This window comes from Polyergus mexicanus, unplaced genomic scaffold (genome assembly GCF_030449975.1).
Source record: "Polyergus mexicanus isolate NDT 795.1 unplaced genomic scaffold, iyPolMexi1.0 SCAF_1, whole genome shotgun sequence".
Classification (NCBI taxonomy): Eukaryota; Metazoa; Arthropoda; class Insecta; order Hymenoptera; family Formicidae; genus Polyergus; species Polyergus mexicanus.
Window position 1 is genome coordinate 10,047,015 of NW_027223321.1, and position 19,681 is coordinate 10,066,695.

The 19,681-nt window shown below is 36.6% G+C and overlaps 1 protein-coding gene across 2 annotated transcripts in view; it reads left to right on the top strand.

Moving 5' to 3' along the window:
• Mthl1 (methuselah-like 1) overlaps nt 1–19,681 on the top strand; it is a 133,158-nt gene that overhangs the window by 42,297 nt on the left and 71,180 nt on the right. For both annotated transcript variants that reach the window (XM_070297745.1, XM_070297755.1), the window contains exon 4: nt 13,201–13,279. In XM_070297745.1, the coding sequence (XP_070153846.1) occupies nt 13,201–13,279 (79 nt within the window). The remainder of the gene's footprint in view (nt 1–13,200; nt 13,280–19,681) is intronic.

The following is a 19,681-nucleotide window of genomic DNA, read 5'->3' on the forward strand; positions in this document are numbered from 1 at the left end:
CCCTATGGGAGAGAGAGCGCCTACTCTGGGACATTTCTGCGGGCGCGCACACACCGGGTGCCAACGAAAAGCATCATCGGGGGAATTTCCCGCGTCCCTCGCTCGGCATCCTTCATCTTCCTTCTCTCCCTCTCCCCCCTCTCTCTCTCTCTCTCTCTCTTCCCGTCGACCACCTATCGGCTATCCATCCGGATGGAACCAGGGGTTTCGGTTTGCATTCGGAGCATGTACGCTGACCGAACGCGTCTTGCATTCTATCCGAAATAACGCACTCTTGGCCAAAGCGTTGTTCCGGAACGGCTCCTGCGTCCACGCGGATGTATCGTACGTACTTTAATCGCGCGCGCGATTATTGCTTTTTCACTGGCCGAGTTATCAGTTTCTTTTCGCGCGCAGCGCAGTTGGGGAAATTGCGCTTTCCGCATCCGAAGAGGGAAATTTGGAGAAGTCGCTATCCCTGCTCTCTTCATTATTTTATATCCTGTGACGTTACGCGATAAATTCACGCGTAGCATATATAATAGATTTACGTTGTAATAAATTGATATGATTTTATTTAGTCATAGAATATTAATGAATATTGATAAGAGTATAAAGGACGCAATTTTCTTAACAACGCTCTTATATTTATATTATTGAATATATATATATATATGATTCGCTTTCAATAGGAGAGAAGGAATAACGGAGAGAATAAATATAATAGAGACGTTCCCGAGATTCATCCGTACGATAGTTCAAAGAATTAGCTCGACGCAAGGATACGCAATATAAACATGTTTCCCTTACTCGAAGGATATGTGTGTATCGTTTGAGACAAAACACGAGGAACCCGACACGTCAGAGATTAGTTTTCTACAGAAAACCAATCGCAATGGAATAGAAAAATAGAAAAATTAGTTTTCTATAGAAAACTAATCGCAATATATTATAATTTTTATCAGAATTATGATAATATAATTTTATAATTCTTATAAAAATATTAATAAAATTTATAATTATTATTATAAATTGTTTCATAATAATTCTATAAATATTAATAATACGATTAAAAAAATTATTTTAAAAATTTGCATATAAAAAAATGAAATGTATATTTTTCATACATATTTTTCCACAATTTTTACATTACATTATTTACACGACAATGTGATTAATATTGGAATAACTGACACATTAAATTATTACAAAAATAAAAATATAAATAGAATATTAAAAAATAGAATTATTATACAATATATCAAACGGTGATCTATAATTGTGTTGTCAATTTAATCAAATCAATAGTAACGTAATAAACATTGATAACTGACGTTCCGGGGAGTAAATCGCTGATTGATCGGGCATTATAATGTATAAATGTTGAGGGCATTACTAGATATTGCTTTAATTTTAATGAACATTATTTTAAAGTGTTATTTTAACAATTACTTAATTTTAACAAAGTTGCTTTACTTTTGGAGTCATTTGTGTGAGATATAAGGACGCAGGCATTCTTTGTGCTTTTTTTTGGGCATTACTAGCGAGCATTATGTCAAAAATGTAATGACAAATAGACATTAGCAAAATATTGTAGTATAATAATTAAGCATTGGCATATACAATTGTATATATCAAAGATTTACCCCCTCAGTCATCTAAAGTATCTTTCTGTCGGTGTGGGTGTCTAATTTATCCGTGGAGGGATCTTAATCTCTTGTTCAAGACATTCTTCCGGAACAACTCCGGAGAACGTTGTTTGATGTAGATAGTTACCGTGGTAACTAAATTAAGAGATTTCCTAGCCAAAGTGCCATCGTTAGATACGTAATCCATGCTTCGTAAAACTTTTCTACTTTAATCACTTAACTGAAAACATTGTACGAAGGTCGTTGACATCATTCACACATAGCTTGACAAATATAATCTCTTTTTACATGTTAACTTACTCGCTTGATTGCAACGTATACAATTATATTATCAAATTTTTCGTCCTCGTGTTCAACAAGTAACGACACTAATTAGCAATTTCGTGAAAGCGTTAGCATAATCTTACAAATATATATTTAAATAATATTTAAAAATATATATTTAATTAATATTAATGCGGGACAGTTGTGTCGCCACATCGGTCTGCATAAAATTGACAAACATTACGATACCACGCTTGTGAAACTGTCAAGCGCCACTCTCGAGCGATCAAGATAGACACCGTCTCGGCAATCCCCTATTCGTTTTATTACACGATGCGTATGATTTACAAACGTAACACGCCTATTCGAGCAACTAACTATTATGCAGCGCGGAGCTCCGGTTTGCTCCCCAGGATATACGATATAATCTTCGAAATTTCCCCGTTCGTTCGGAATTCCGGGCGAAATTTTTCACGAGACGAAGCGAGATAGAGAAAGCAAAACTCGTCGGTTAATAGTCCCGGTATATGCGTGTACGAGCGAGCAACATTGGAAAGCGGCTTAACCCTTGAGGACCCTCTTGGAACGATCGACCGCCAACTCGATGCGTGTTGCATACACGCACGGCGACGCGTACGCGTATGAAAGAGGGCGGCAAGGGGGAGGAGGGTCTGATAGTGCCACTCTCGTACATATCTCTGGAAAGCCGCTGGAATTCGTATGCCAGACGGCCGACGCATTATTATATATCTCGCGCACTGGGTGCCATCTCGAAAATTCAAACTTCGGGCCGGCCGACCTTTCTGGCGTCGCGCCAAAATGACACGATCCCTGGATCCTCGGCGGTTACGTTACACGGTTGTGTAATCGCGCGTGCGAGAGAGTCCCTCGAATATACATATATATTCTTCGTCGTTTTTCGTTCGTTTTTCGCGACCTTTTTCCTCCTGTTCCTGGCCGGGTTCCCCCCGCGCATCTTTATTCACTCGACGCGCGACATTGTTCTTACTACTGCCGGTCGTTTTCAGATTTGGCGTCGAGTTTCTCGCGACTGACTTATCACCCTATTGTAGAACTTTGCTATATATAGTTATTTTTAACTAGATATACAAAAACGCACAGCGCTTTCTTTTTATGTCAATTGATGCTCCGATGAAGCCATTGAGAGATCACTCGTTACGCACTTCTATATACTTATCACGTTAGGGGTAATTTGGAATGATGTAAATACATGATGCTTTTCTAGTAGTCGAGAAAATATTTAGAAAAAATGTATTTTAACAATTTACAGAATAATTTAAAAGATTCTTTATGATGGATTCTGTATCAGGATGTTTTATTAAGGCTCAGAAATTTTTCAAAATTCCAAGGAGATAAAATATAATTTAAAAAAATATGTTAAATTGATAAATAAAATATAATAATGATAAATGCATCAAAGAGCTCATTGTCAGTCGTAGGGTATATTTTTTTTGAAATCAAAATATTTTTTAATTAAAATATGATATATCTCTTCGAATAATATAAGGTAATAAAAAATAAAATATTAATCGTAATATTTTCTCTCTAGCAATATAGAGATTTAATCTTTTTACCGCGATATTTGAGAATGAAAAAATATCTGCCACAATTAACGTATACAGTAAAATATGGCACGCGTGCGTATGCACACTTATCAAAACCGCCATTCTCTCTCTGCCTCTTAATTTTCCCATTATACCTGGCGAAAATCCCGAGAAATGCTTCGCAAGCTTCGTCCCCAAGCGCGGCAAGTTTTCGATGTGAATTTTTTAGGGTTCTCGCTAATTGACGTCTCGGGAATCACCGTCGTTTGTTCGCCCTTCTTTTTCCGCAACAACGGGTCGCGTCGACGGGAACGTCCGTTAATTCCCCGCGGGTCGCAGGAACGCCGGTCTACAACGACGACGCCTCCTCGTTCGTCGCAATCTCGCGCGAGGGAAAAAGGAGGAGTATCGAAATTCTCGCTGTCCTGAAAATTAATTACGGTATGTCGGCAAAGATGGAGAGGGAGAGAGAGAGAGAGAGAGATAGAGGCGGGAGGATATTTCCCAGGTAATTCGTCACGCGGCCGTTTAGCGAGGGGGTTTAAGGCTCGGTCGGGCTACTCCAGTTGCCAGTCAACTCCGCCAACGTCATTCGCCAGCAATTTCAGCAACACTCGAGACACATTGCGAGCCCTCGTGTAGTACGCGATGTTCTGACGAGACGCCGTATAAGTGGTGGTATCTCGAGTGGCACAACCATGAGTTTCTCTCCTCTCCTCTCTCTCTCTCTCTTCATCGTTCAATCGTTTTGTACTGCGTCCGTTTTCCCTCGTTCTTCTCATCGCTTCGTTCTCCACGCTCTGATTGGCCTCCGCTCGTTACATCTAAATATAATTTTGCCCGTTCGATTCGTCGATTGTACTCGCGTGCGCGCCAACAACGCGCGGAAACGGAAACGATGACAAAGACGAAGAGTTTCGGGAAACGAGCGGAGAGTTACGGCTACAGAGGGATTTCCTAGCGAGGATGGTCATGAAAGAAGCGCGGATAAAGAGTATCTTAGAAATAAGTACCACTCTGAGACAAAGTACCCGTGATAAACTCTCCATTTTTAGCGACTAATCCGCTAATCTGTTAAGTGATTCGTTTAAAGCGTAATCCTCGTCTCTTTTGAATAAAAAAAGAGCCATATTTTTATTTTCTTATCGTAAACTTAACGTACGTAAAAGAATGCTAATCTCGAAGAAAAATGAAAATAATCCGAAATTGTTTTTTTAACATCAAGTTTTACGAAAAAATTTAATCAGACGAATATTTCAAAAATAATTAGAAAACTCTATTTTTTTTCTTTTTAATAAAAATATGGTTTTTTAATTTTTAACATAAATATGTTATTTTTAATTGTAAAATTCGTATCTCATGAAATTTGAAATAGCAAACGTGTTTACTCGATTGCCTGTTTTGATTATGTCATAAAAGTCTTTCCCGCGAGGTTGGAAGGATCTGGGCGGAAATAAAAATATCTATTTTACTGTCGGCGACTCTGCTCGCCGTCGAGTATTGTGTCGCAGATTCATAATAGACGGCCTTAATATACGCGCGTATTCCGCGGAAGCGACACGAAAGGACATTCGAGATATATTTAAACGCAACTGATTCACCACGGCATTTCATTAGCTCTACACAAGCTCCGTTTGTTTCGTACGAATCGGCACACAGGGCCGAGAATGTCCGAAAAATGGGCCGGATAATGGAATTCTCTCAATTTGGTTAACGAGTTTCATACAACACATAATACGATAATAATATTTTAAAATTATTATAATTGCATTTCAAAGAAGCTTAACTTCTGTCAGTAGAGAAAGCTATATACCATGATTTCGCATAATAAAGAAAAATTTGAGGGATTAATGATAATGTATTTTATCAGAGAATACAATATAATTCATGCGTTACTTTTCACTCGAGCCAACACGACATTAACCGAGCTCAAAGAGAGACTCAGCGTCGACGGGAACCGAAATTATCCGACATTTGCATATCTTCATCTCGCGAGCGACGATCGACTAACAATGCGGCATGGCCGACGGGCCGGAAGAGCACAAACCATCGTCACCTTTATTGTTCGGATTATCTTCGTGCTCTTCCCGCGTGCGTAACATAGGCATTGCTTACGAGCGAAAACAAATACTGTTCTCCTTGTAAATTAGGACGGATCGTGCAAATGCGGCAATGTACGAATACGTACAGCTACCGTTTGTTTTCTCTGCAGTTGCATAGAATGCGGACTATTATTCCGCACGTGCGCTAAAACACATTCCTTGAGGCGATGCAACGATTTGCACTGTGTTGCGTTTCGCTGCTTTCACAAATAACAATTGCTTTATTATTCATTGATTTTTCGTGTATAAAAAGATAGAATAGACCGATTAAATTTTGATCGTAGAGAATGTTGCGCGCGAGAATGCGCGATTCACTAGTTTCGAAAAATCGCTTTTCATCGAGATAACTTGTTAAATATATTTGATAAAATATAGAGAAAAAAATAACGGCATACATCGAGTATTAATTGCTACGATTTTAACTTGAGTTTTTTTTTTTTTTTTTTTCCATAATTTATCTTGTGATTATTCACTCAACTTCTTAATTAATAAAATTAATACTCGTATGAATTATGTTATCTCATTATGAATTGTAAAATGCAGTTATATAAAGAACACATACAATAGGATGTCTATTCCTTAGGAAAACATGGAAAATAAAAAAAAAAAATATCTGGAAGATGAGAGAGTTTTCAAGAAATTTTTTTACCAGGCTCGAATAGACACTCTCACACATATTCCTTTTAAAAGCATTTAAAATATTAATATGCATCGACTGTGTTATAGATGATATTTATTACTTATAAATCAATATATACATATATTATCACTATTTTGATAAATCATGCGGAATCATGCCATTTTCCTACGTGCCACTTACGTATTGTCGCGAATGTCATATACCGTCGCATAAAATTGTAATCGCAATTATGAGCGCTCTTTTTTTTTTCAACATTTATAACGCTCTCGCGACCGGCGAATAGTCACGTTTGCACTCATCGCGCCGGATTTATGCCGGCCATGCATTTCCGAATCCAACGCGCGCGATACGTCAGTTTTATTGCGTGCTTGATTAAATCGGTTTACGTACGGATGCTGCATTTAGCGACGATCCACAATCGCGTGATGTTTCGAAACGATAGTCGTTCCGCCGATCATCATTTCATACGATGTCGTATCGTGCGTCAGGTAGGATCACGGTTGGATCGATGATAATTATTAATGTTGTAACGAATCGCGAGGCTCGCACCTATATCGCGTGTCATAGATCATTCACACACTGTATATATATTCTAAATTCGCCTTTTGTCTCTTCCTTTTTTCGCCCGTTCGCTCTCGCATTTCGTTTCCCAATCCCAACTCTCGATGATTATTTATCAGGCTCTCATCTCTCTGTCATCGCTGGTTTCTGATACGAAAATCCGATATAAAATTTCTCTCCGTTTTAAAAGAATAATTAAACGTTTTAAATTTTTTCCAGGGGCATCAAAAATCTAAAGAAATATAATACAAAGTATTATAGCTTGGACAAATTTAGCAATATCACAGTAAAATTCAATAGAAAACCTGATATGATACATTTTAGAGAGATACAGGTTTTAATTATTCTCTGTTTATTTTTCTAAAGTATATGTATATAATACCTTTTGCTCTTTTAAAATTTACTATACACTGAAAAAAAAAATGTTAACTTGATTAAATCCGTTCATCTAATCATCATTTTTTTAATTGAAATATTTATATATTTAAGTCAAATATGATATATTAAATTTAACATGACGTATATTTGACTTAAATATTTAAATATTTCAATTAAAAAAAATGCTAATTAGTTGAACGGATTTAGTCAAGTTAACAATTTTTTTTTTCCAGTGTAAAAATGCAATATTATTTTCAATCTTTTTCTACTACTCTTTTTTTGTTTAAAATTCAATGAATAAATTCTGTTTAATTTATAATACTTGATGATTAACGTTGTAACGTATTGCCTAACAAGATCAAATATCGCGCGCAAAGCATAAAACTCTGTATGTTTTAAATTAATCTTCTCTTTCCTTTTTTCATTTGTTCTCGTGCGTTTCCCATTCTCTCTCATTCTCCATAACTATTTATCAGCCTCTCATCTGTCGTCATCCGCCGCTTTCTGACCCGGCAGCCGGACGCATAATTCCTCTTCGTTTTAAAATGGTTTTTGGCCCAAACAACAATGCCCTTTATTCTTATCGGCATTATTTTTGAATAATCAGCATTACATTGCGCTTTGACAAAACTATTCGGCAGCGGCACATAAATCACAAGACGCGTGTTCTTTTTCGTAAAAGGAATTATTCTTATAAAATATTCTTTTCACAAATAATTTCAATCAATGAATAATGCAATTGTCATTAATTTGACAGAAATATTGCTTTTTTATTTTTGTGTAATTTCATTATATACCATCTTTTTTCTATTTTTACATAAATCGTTAAAATATTAAGTAAAATAATTTTATCTCAAATAAAATTAATGTGTTTTGACAAATGGAATATTTCGTCAAATTAATCGGGAAAAAATTCTCGTGATATTATTTCTTTCGTTGAGATATTGTACACTTTGCGGATAGATTTATCTCTGACTCGTTTCGTTGCAGTTTTCTTGTTGATCGATCGCTCGTCCCTCGAGATCGTCGTCAACTTTTGTGATTCATTAAGCGCGTAATGTTGTGCGCGTTCCTAAGAAGGGTCGGCTCTCTGCAATACGCGTCGAGTCTAATTCTAACTCGGTGTTAAATTAAGCTGGTGTAATAAAGCCACTGCGATCCAATTATGATGAGCAGCGACTTTGCCATTTTGTGTTTAACTTAAATGAACGACGCTAAAGCCGCGTGATACCGGCGCATTAACGTGTCACTTTTTCTCTTTGCATAGCGTTGATATAAAGTAGAAGCCCTCTTCGTACAAACTTATTGCGGGAGGATTCCTCAACCGAATCATTCGTTTGTACGGATAGTCTTCATCGCCTTGTTTTCCTATACTTGCATTTATTACAACAACACTTTATATGCGATAACAATTTTAATGAACATACATTATATATTCGAAATACTAATATTATCCAGTCATCTCATAAAATTTTGATTATATTTCTAATAAATTTTGAAACAATAATTATATATAATAAGTTAATTATGTATAATTTGTAACATAAAAAATTGTTCACTTATTTATATTAGAGAAAAATTTAAGCAGATTAAAATGATTCATTTTTAAAAATATATCCCTCAATAAATGACAGAAGTATAATATAATGCAAAGGGCTCGCGTATTACATCGACATTTAATTATAAACGGACTTGAAAATTGAAATAAATATGGGTTTGCTCTTTCATATCGCGTTACAGTTGACAAAGAGCGCACAGCAATAACGTTAGCACGCACGTGCCCAATAAGGGTGTCATCCCTCAAGGCAATTAGATGTACTCTCTGGGAAAGAAAAAGATAAACGGCGGGTCAGCCCGCGCAATCTAATTCCGACCCTATGCAAATCGAGGCGCCCTTAACTGGCTGACGTTTCAACCCTTGACACTCACCCCTAGTTGGCGCCATAGGCTCGTACATGTAGTGCCGCAGTACTACTTCCTTCGATTCTGTACAACGTGACTCAAATTAAACCCAGCTGCTCCTCGTACGTTTGTCTCCCCTTCAACTCCGTCTTGCTATGTCCGGCGTTTAAGAAGTATCTTAACGAAAAGTTCTTTTATCATAAAACTTACAAGCCAAGAAATTCAAATTTGTATAATAATATCATAATTTAAAACATTGAACAAAATCTTATTCTCTTTCTCCCTCCTTTTTTCTCACATTAGTCAATAATAATTTTCTTAATGAAATAATATATATATATATATTTATTTATTTTTAATTATTTAATGAATAATTAACTGATATGACCAATATAATTTTATAATTGCTGTATATCGACTGATTTATCATCGTGGATCATTATTCTGTATTTACTGTGATATGTATTCTTTTGTCTAGTAAGAAAGAGAGAGAGAGAGACTAATAGTATATTTGGTTTAGACGTAACTTCTTTAGACTTTTAGAAAACGTTATATTTCTCTACGAAAATAATACGCTCGCGACATGCGACACAAAGAGTATTCTTCCAGAAGCGAATATCTTTCTATTTCGTTCCGACATTCCTTGGTCCTGCTAACACAAAATCGCCTTTTTATCCGACTATCTCCTCGTATCTCTGCGCATCGCTGTTTTCGACTTATACATAAATCATGATGAATGATAAAACAAACAACGCACGGGTCCTACTTGAAAACATCCCCTGCGCGATATTCCTATCTCTTCCTTTCTTTCCCCATCCACCTTCTCTCTCTCTCTCTCTCTCTCTCTCTCTCTCTCTCTCTCTCTCTCTCTCTCTCTCTCTCTCTCTCTCGACTCCCGGTACTAATTCCAACAAAAGGACCTCTTCCGCACATGGCTGATCCTACGCGGCGTGGAAAATGGAAAACACACCGCGCAAACACGATCCGCCCCGACCGTCCGAAACACGTTGCTGGGTGGATTTTGTCGATAAAGGATGGTGGTCGTCGCTAGGGTGAGACAACGAAACGGTTTGCCTGCGAGCTTTTCTACCCAAGTTGCCCAGTACCCAAGGCGACCAAGGGGTGGATAATAGTGTGGCAATTCACGGATGAATGTCGCTCGAGTTATAATTGCAACGAGCCATAATTAGTTTTCAAAATTTAATCATTTCCGTGTTACGCGATAAATGCTGTCGGCTACCATCCCATATCGTAAAAGCCTCCTGGCGAAGAATTATTTGACGATTTCACCGCCGCGTAACGTACGCGTTAATCCTATCTCGGGTGACTTCTCGAACGTTGGGATGGGATGTCCTGTAATTGCGAATCGTTAGTCCATGTTTCGCCAAATGGACATTGCGCTTTATTTGCGCCGGCTGACTGGCGTCTGCCGGCTAAAGTAATTTCTCTGCGACTTAGCTAGATACAAGTTTTTCTATACGTATGTATATGAGGGTATACGTTTTGTTAATTGATTTCTTTCGATATAATAAAATCGTCATTTTTTTCTAATACATACTTAAAAAATATCACATCGCGCGTAAATTTACCGAACGACTTATTAGATATATATTTATAATTTGCATATTTTTATAATATCCAAAAATATTATTGAAATTATATGAGAAAAAATAAAATCAGACTCTTTCGTGGATATATATATTTTTCCTTCGTTAATTATTTTTGTATTATTATCTAGTGCATAAGTTTTTCGCTCGCGTAAATATTCAAGTCGTGAAATTTATCTGTCACGGCATCATAAATCGCCAGGACAAATCCATTGATCAATCTTTAAAATTGCAATTCTGCAGCCAGAATCGCTCGAAGGCTGTTCTCTCCATTAGCGATATGAAATTTTTCGTCGCGCACATGGTGCTCCGGCATCGGTGTGCAAAGTTAAAAGTAAAAGTAAAAGTTAATTGAACGCGCGGCACGCAGCCCGACATGTTTACACTACGATTTATCTCTCTATCAGCAGCGTTTTTGCCATTTCCGTTAGAATAATTGTAACTGAATAGAGACTTGATTAAACTGGCAGATACGCGCGGTGGGTTACTCATTGCAGTTATTCATATTTTCATACGGAAAGAGCTCTAATTGCACATTTATTCCGAGGTGCGAGCATAATTCATGGTGCGTAACGGAGTGAACGCAAGGTTACGGCAGTTTCTCATTGCGTCATGCCTTCATCTATTCTTCAATACGCACTATTACATCTTAGCATACGCGCATTGCGAAATGGAAAATATAAAAAAAATATTACTCTTCATTGATATTATTGCAAAATATTATTTCTTCTATTTTTGCTTACAATATATGTATTCACAGCTAGATAGCTGTGATTATTGAAATTAAATTCGAAAATGAGCGAACAGCGGAGTTACGTAATTAATGATAAGTACTTACGTTTTTGTAGATGATATTAAAATTTTATTTTAAGCAGCGCTGGAGTGGAATAAAAATATGTGCTCGCATATGTATGTGTGTTTACATATATATTTTGTTATAAAACCGATTTCACATCGCGAATATTTTATATTTCGTGAAATGTGCTGTTTGTATAATTAAATTTTAAAGGTGAAACTGTTTTTGATTGCTACGTAATGTAACGATTACAATATCAATCTTGATATTTATATCGGTATATATATATATATCAATATTGACATTAATATTATAATGATTGATCATTACATTATCGTGTAGCAATCGAAATGTTTCATTTTTAAAGTTTAATTATTGATATCGTTACCGTTTGTTGTTATAATTACAGCAATAAAATAAATAAAGTAAATTCTACGTGCCGAGATAAATACTACGTATACTTGCATATTCATATCCACGCTTATTAAAAATAAATTTATTTATTTTCGAAGAAAAATTTGACAGATTTTGAACGCGTACTGAGCGTACGTTTATTTGTTGCCGCCACCATTGTGCGCGTTTGTTGATTGCGTTTTTAGAAATTTATGCCGTTGTTCTTGCCATCGGTTTGCATTCCGTGCTCATTGTTCCGCATTCTAAGGGCAAACATGCATATATACACAATACACACGCTGTGTGACGTTGTTAAAAATTTATCAATACGCAAGCCACGCAAATATTGAAACGATATTTCATCTCTCTTGCCGTTGGATCTTTACATCGTTACCATAATTCTGTAATTTAGCACGCTTCTGCATTTTTATGGCGCTTAACGTATATAACATAGCCCACATGTGTGATTATATATAAATTAAAATAAGTTAAAATAGATAAAAATATAACAATTAAAAGACTATTAAAAATTCAGAAAAAAAGAATAAGAAAATTTTTGTTATTTGTTATAAAGCAAGATTTTTTATTAGTTCTTGTAGTTTTTAATGATACGATAAAGATAAAAAATCAGAATAATATTTTTATAGAGAATAATTGTGTATTTAATTTTCATTTATTTCTAATATAATTACTGTTCAGCTACTTATGTTTTCGTGTTTCATAAATAATAAATCGGATGGCACCCTTAATGAAATGAAATATTGTTTCAATATACCCGGAAAAGATTATCATCCCGCGTAATTCTCGTCTTCATTAGAAATAGACGCACGAATTCTAAGGATGAATGCGGGCGACGCTTTTAAAAATTTATAAACACCACCACCAGTCGCACCCTCTTGGCGACCATTCAAACGGATCCTTACAAAAGCTGTCTCCCTCCGAAATTTCGTTCGGCTCTTTGCTTGCGTGTCGCACCCTCGAAACTCACCCTCTCTTGTATTATAGTTCATGAATCTTTTAAGAATGCGTCAAGGTATGGAAAACCGACGACGCGATCTTTGTTCAGCGAGCTCGTTTACCCGTTACAAGATGTCTTGAATCTGTTAAGAGTTTGGATAAATGATTAAAGATCGGTTTTGACAGTTTGCCACAGGCGTTGAAACAGCGTTAAATTTTATTATTATTAAATACATACAGATGGAAAATATTTCAAATACAAACGAATATTTTCAAATGCCAAAAAATTCTTAATTAAAAAGAAAGATCAATATTGTTAACTTTTACTTTTTATTGTTATTTTTTTTCATTCAATATTTGTATTTGTATTTGTAAACTATATGTAAACTTGTCTTTTTATGTTTCAGCGATCATGGCGCATTTCTTCTTCCTGGCTGCTTTCTTCTGGCTGAACACGATGTGCTTCAACATATGGTGGACGTTTAGGTAAGTCGTGATACTTCCTGTCAGTTTTAAAAGATAAAAATAATTTTAAATGTAAATTACATAGATATGTGTAATAGTTTGTGCGATCCATTATTTGGGGTGTCATAATCTTTATAAAATATAATTTTAAAAAATTGTTAGGCGAGCTATCGGAAAAGTCTCTATAATACTTTATATTTCAAATATTTGAGAATTCGATCTATCGTTTGGTACTTTAGACGCTTGTAACATTACGTTATTGTCCTCGGAAGGTTTCTGGAATTTCCGGAATGTCATTATATCTCGCGATGTTATCTATAAAAATATTAAAGAAAGAAAAAAATATATATTTCTCGAGAAAGGAAGAGTAGGCAATACGGATATTTCATCGATTTTACTGCGTAATAAAATACCGGTGCAGGTTGTTAAAATCGAAGTCGCGAAAGTAGATACATTTATTGTTAAATATCCTATTTTCGTATAGATTCGAAGGAATCCGGAAATATTCAAACAAAATATTACCAAGCCGCAATCGGAAGTCTCGGAAGAGAGAATGGGAGAAACATTTACCTCGTAAACAGATAGCGTGCGGTTTTATCGATTCGGACCGGTTTAGCTTTCGAGCACGCTGCTTTTATTTCTAGAATAATAAAATACCTAATTATCCGACGAATATCGATGGCGCGCGATAATGGCGGGATAAACCTAATTAACGCGTCGCCTCATTATGTGGTCCGAAATAATTATACAATGCGGATAAATCGTCCGTACGCGGGCAAACGATCATAATAATTGAACTAAATTTCAGGCGAGCTTTATTCATTTCTTGCCTGCGGCACTTTGTAGCTAATTAAAATCTACTCACCCATGTATAATTATAAAAAGTACTAGAATCGCGCGCGAGAGAACGTATAAATCACAAACGCAATTGTACTGTCGCTCACGGTCACGTCTCATTTACGTAATCGTTTCGATTAAAGTACCATGCAGACTATAAACTTGTTTTCAGAATTCATATAATGAGATTTTTTTCATCCATTGATCAATGCGCATACCTCAACATTTGCGGTATACACACTTTTGCAGTAATTATATTTACAGACGTCAAAGCATCATATTTTATAGCCGATGAAGCACTTTTTACAAATTGCCTTTTCGAGACGCGAATAATAATTTTCCCTTATTTCGTTTAATAAATTAGAGATCTTTACTTCTAATAGTTATATCTCTTAATGTAAAAATTAGTTATCGAGAAATTTGATATAAAAATGAAAAATTGGTTCCTTATATTTTGACGCATCAAGAAATCTTGCTGTATACAGTTTTTGAGACAAAAAGGTCTATAACTCTAATGCTTATCAATATTTTACCTGGAATTTTAAATTTTAAATAATCTTTAAAAAGTGAGCTTTACTTTTTTAACGGGCATTAAATTTAATAAAATACAATTATATACTATGATTCGTAACCGAAAGTCGTGTAAGAATTGTGATCATTAGGGATAATAAGATTGTCATCACACGATAGAAGCTTTGCTCGTCGAGACAGAATCAGGATGAGAGATGGGATCAGGATCACTCGGTCGACTGGTTAATGCGATGCAACGCGGTCACTATAACGGGTGTCTTCTTCATCTTGCTCTTAGCGTACACGCGATTATATGGCTATCTTTTCTATTTTCTTTCTCCCAACTAATCGTCTTGTTTCTCACACCGTGTTTTTGTTCGCACGTCATTTTTCCTGTTTAATCAAGGATCTATCCACGCTCGCAGCTAAATCAGCGCGATTATGACGCCTCATTCGAAATATATTTGATATAACAATTTCAATTGCACAAAATCAGATACTGCATTCTTGCACTTTATTACGCTTTGAATCGCTTTTCGTTCATTGTATTACAGACCGTTGCAATTTAAAATTTCTCGGCTTCAGTGCAATAAAAAGTGCGCATATAAACATAATATACTTTACTTAAAAAATTGTATATGTAATATTGTATTTTCCATAATATTTGTTAGCCTATGTTTTCTCTCGAAACATATCTCGCTTTCTTGTAACAGTTTCAATTCGCGGTTATTGCAACATGGATATACGTGTATGATCACAATGATATCTAATAAGGCTAATAAACCGCGTAACCAATGGAACGCTCGACTTTTCGCGAACCGGCGTGGGTGACGATTAAAAATATTTAAACGCGTGCGGTAAAGCATTCGCGTCAACCGCCCTGACTTTTCACGACCAGCGCGGTTCGATGAACTTGTACTCTCGCAAGCGCCGTTCGCACTTTTATCCCCGTTTTTTCTGTCTCTCTCTCTCTCTCTCTCTCTCTTTCTCTCGTGCACGCAACATACACACACCAAAACTGTCGGCGACACGTGCGCCGGCGTGTTGTATCCACTTGTTGAAGTGTCAACGGCACGTTGCGCGTTCACGGTGGCTGCACGGCTTGCTCCGTGATTTTCGAGCTGGAAAATTATCCCGATGTCATTTGCGGCTACGCGCGCGCGTTTACGCACGGTCGACTGACCATCGAAAAAAACTTTTCTGCGAAAAACATCTTTTTAAAGATATATTTCGAAAATTTCATTTTCTCCGTCATTTTATTCTCTCTTAAAAGTGAAAATGGTCATTGGGATTGGATTTAAAAAATGACAACACGAACAAAGCGTTTTATTCGTGCTTCGATTCGCTCATGTATTTATAAATTTTTCCAAATCTATAAGATAGATTTTTGACTTATTGAACGATAATGTTTCGTATGACGACGCAATCTGGTGCTGAGCGTACCAACGAACGGACATCGTCGACAGTAGCAAATCTGACAGGCCATAAGAAAAAGTGAGAGAAATTATCGATACACGAGTAATGAAATTTTTTTTATTATAATAATATTTAAATAACATTAAATAAATCATGAAATAATCTTACATTTATCATATTGTTAGAGATAATTAATATTTAATTCATTGAGAGTTTAATTTTATAGCCCATTGAAACGATATATTCAAACAATACTAGAGATATCTAGTTTAATCACAATAACTGTGCGTGTTGTATTATATTATAATATAATATTCTATTGTTCTGATCATAAGGCCAATGATATTCGCCTGCAAGTAAGTTATTTTATATATACCATGTCGAGCGCTGTATATATTGAATCGAGAGAGCCAACTAATTTCACAATTCGTTTAATTTTCTTGCGCTTCCGTGATAGAAGCAACCCAGCATTCGATGCCATTACCGTTACGTTTAATTGCACGCGAAGGCCGCGTCGTGAATTTTCCCGCGTGAGAAGGTTCGTCTTATGTGCTCATGCTTTCCGTCTTCTTTCCATTCTCTCTCTCTCTCTCTCTTTTGCTCTGACACTTCGCGTCTATATTTTCTGAGAAATTATTCAATTATCTAACATCCAAGCAGCTTCCCACGGCAAACTGCAACCGCCAAGTCTTATAACGTGACGTTGTGATCTCGGCGTGCACTTAGCGTTTCTTCTCTAAATGAATTTGCATTCTGGTAGCTGCCAACATCTTGTGCGACGCGCATATTTTTCACAAAATCGTTCGCACTCGACAGGCATTTGTCATTTGTTCGATAAAAATATTTTCCTAATATACTTTCGTAACATGCGTGTAAATGCAATATATATTTTGGCAATCTTTTGAGATTGTACGATTAAAGTAAAGAATTTTTCCGCACTCCGAGACGCGAGGGAAGAAAGATTTATGAATGGCCATTTTACGAGAAGAAGAGAAAAATCTAGAATCCAGAATCCAATATACCCCAATTATTCGAGTAAAATTGTCGTCTGTCGGAACTTTAACAGTAACCGGTTGAGGGAGAAGGAATTCGCCTTTAACACGAGTAACACAATCAGTCATTGTCAACAACGAGGAAACTAATCTCAATGACTTCCAGCAAGACAATGGCCGATCCAGCAAAACAAAGCCGGCGTGTATCGTCCTGCGAAGAGTGGTCAAGTGTTTTGCCGTTCGCGTATATATGTACGTACATACAGTTCGTTAAGGTTTCTTCTGTCCTCTCGAAGGACTAGCTCATTAACTTCGTTTATCTCGCTCTCGATAGCCAGTCTCCTCGATTTCTTTGGTCGCGCGCGACTAAGCGACTGTGCGTGACGCGAATGATTAAAAGTCTTGACGACGAATTGCCAATAGCAAATACTTGTCGATGAAAAGTTTCGCGAGAATAAAAAGATGTAAACTCGCGCGTATAATTTGCGCTTTAGAAATCTGAAGCGTGCGACTTGATTTATTTAATCACAATTTTTTTTTTATTTTTTTTTTTTTTTTAACGAAACGCTATATCCTAAATTTCCTAAATGACAGAGCATAATTTGCTAATACCTCGTTTATCATCTCTTATTAACTGCAAAATGCTGAGAATTAAGAAGGTGCTTAATCGACTAAGAAAAGGCTATGATGAGATCGTGATTAACTATACCGGGCTTAATCTTATCGCGTGGCGACCGCGTCGTAATGATAGTCGATTAAGCCCCCTTCTGTGCTGTCGCGAAAGCGACTCATTATCTTTCTTCCCTCTTTCTTCGGAGTCACCAGATTTTTTTTCGCCGGCCCTTCTACTAATCAGCTTCCGGATCCCGCATCGATCGGCCTTCTAACTCGACAAATCCCCACTTCGCCGATCATTGTCGGAATTCTCGCAACGAATTATATCACGAGATTTATATCTCTCTCGCCACCCTTTATTTTTCCGATCTCTTTGTTCTTCGATGAACAAAGTTGTTCTTCAACGCGTCAGTTAACTATAAATACATCGATTCTCCTCCATTGACGGGTTTGTTCGAACGTCAAAGTAGATGCCAAGAGGAACGTGACCTAAATATCCGAAATTAGGCCTCCGTGAGCGAGAGCGCTTGTCGAATTTCGCAAGGCACAATGGCCTTCTTGTAACTGCAATACGTATGTATATTCAACTGGTCCATCGGGAAGAGGACCGGGGCGAGATTTCTCCTCCTCTCAGTCACGTTCACGTGAGATTATATCTTGTGTAATTTGATCGGGTCGCGAATCATTAATCTTGTTGCACGGATAATGTCCGACAAGAATCACATATGTATATCATATATATCGAGCCAATTGTTTTTTATATCTATCCATTAATTTTTTTATAATAATTCTTTGATATATATTATTTCTTATAATAATTCTCTCTCTCTTATATATATATATATTTATTTGTTTATAATAATTTTTTATATATATAGATAAACAAAATATATAGAGTTATAATAAATTAAAAGAAACAATTTTTGTGAAATAAAAAGAGCATGCAAGTAAATGATAAATAATTTCTCAATTAAATACATGTATAAACTTCATAAAATATTAAGAAACAAATATATATGTTACTATTTTCACAAGCACAGTTTAATTTTATTTATTAAATTACAATCTAAATGTCAAAGTACAATATAATATCGATAGATTTTTCTTGAACGATCGCCACCTTCGACTGTTGTATAAACTCGAAATTTGGAGATCCTTCGAGCTCGAAAATCAACAGACCTAAAAGCGAACTCATCCGGAATACACGGAATACACTCTCGGTCCGAATGTGGCGAGATACTCGTACGAGGCTCGTTGCAGGCAAACACGGAAGACACGGCAAACGGACAGCTACGACCGCAAACGCGACGGTCAGCGTAGTAGATATCTTGTTGCGACGGCAGCGGCGGCCGCAGTCGGCGCAGTCTCGAGCAACTCGACGAAGAAGTTGTCGCCGGGCCGAGTTTCGAAGTCGGACGGTTAAGCTAATTTAGGGTCACGGACGAGAGAAACTCCGGCCGCAACGCCCGTCTTGAGTGCTATCGACTCGGGCCGAGATCGAGCAGTAAAGGGAAATCGCGCGTGTATACGGATATTCGATTCCGAAGGATTGGGAGAGTCATTCTACCGGCTATAACGAGGTTTAGATGTCTACGACAAGCTTTACGATAGCGACTGTTAATCTGTAAATTGATAAAAGAAATTAGTAGGAGAAAAAGAGCGATCTATATACGTCAAAGTGTTTTAGCCTTGCAAAATAGAATATATGATTTACGAGGCTCGCGGAAAGATAAAAATGTAATTCTTTGATTTTAAATATACGTAAATTGGTTAAAAATTTATTAAATTAGTCATTATTGCATATAATTTCATACGGAAGATGGTTTGCCGGGAAAGAAGCTACGCGTTCGTTTTTTTTAGATCGCAAGCGGGTTAACGACTTCGGCGTCCTTCCTCCTTTTCCTCTTCGCGGCGTCGCTCGTTACGCGTTAGATAATGCATGCAAATTGCGTTAACGTAACGTGACTGTAAAGGCTCTAAAAGCCGGGGGACCTCGGCCGGTTTTGCTAGTCAACGACCCGACCCGCCCGTGTAAAGATAGACGAATAATCGT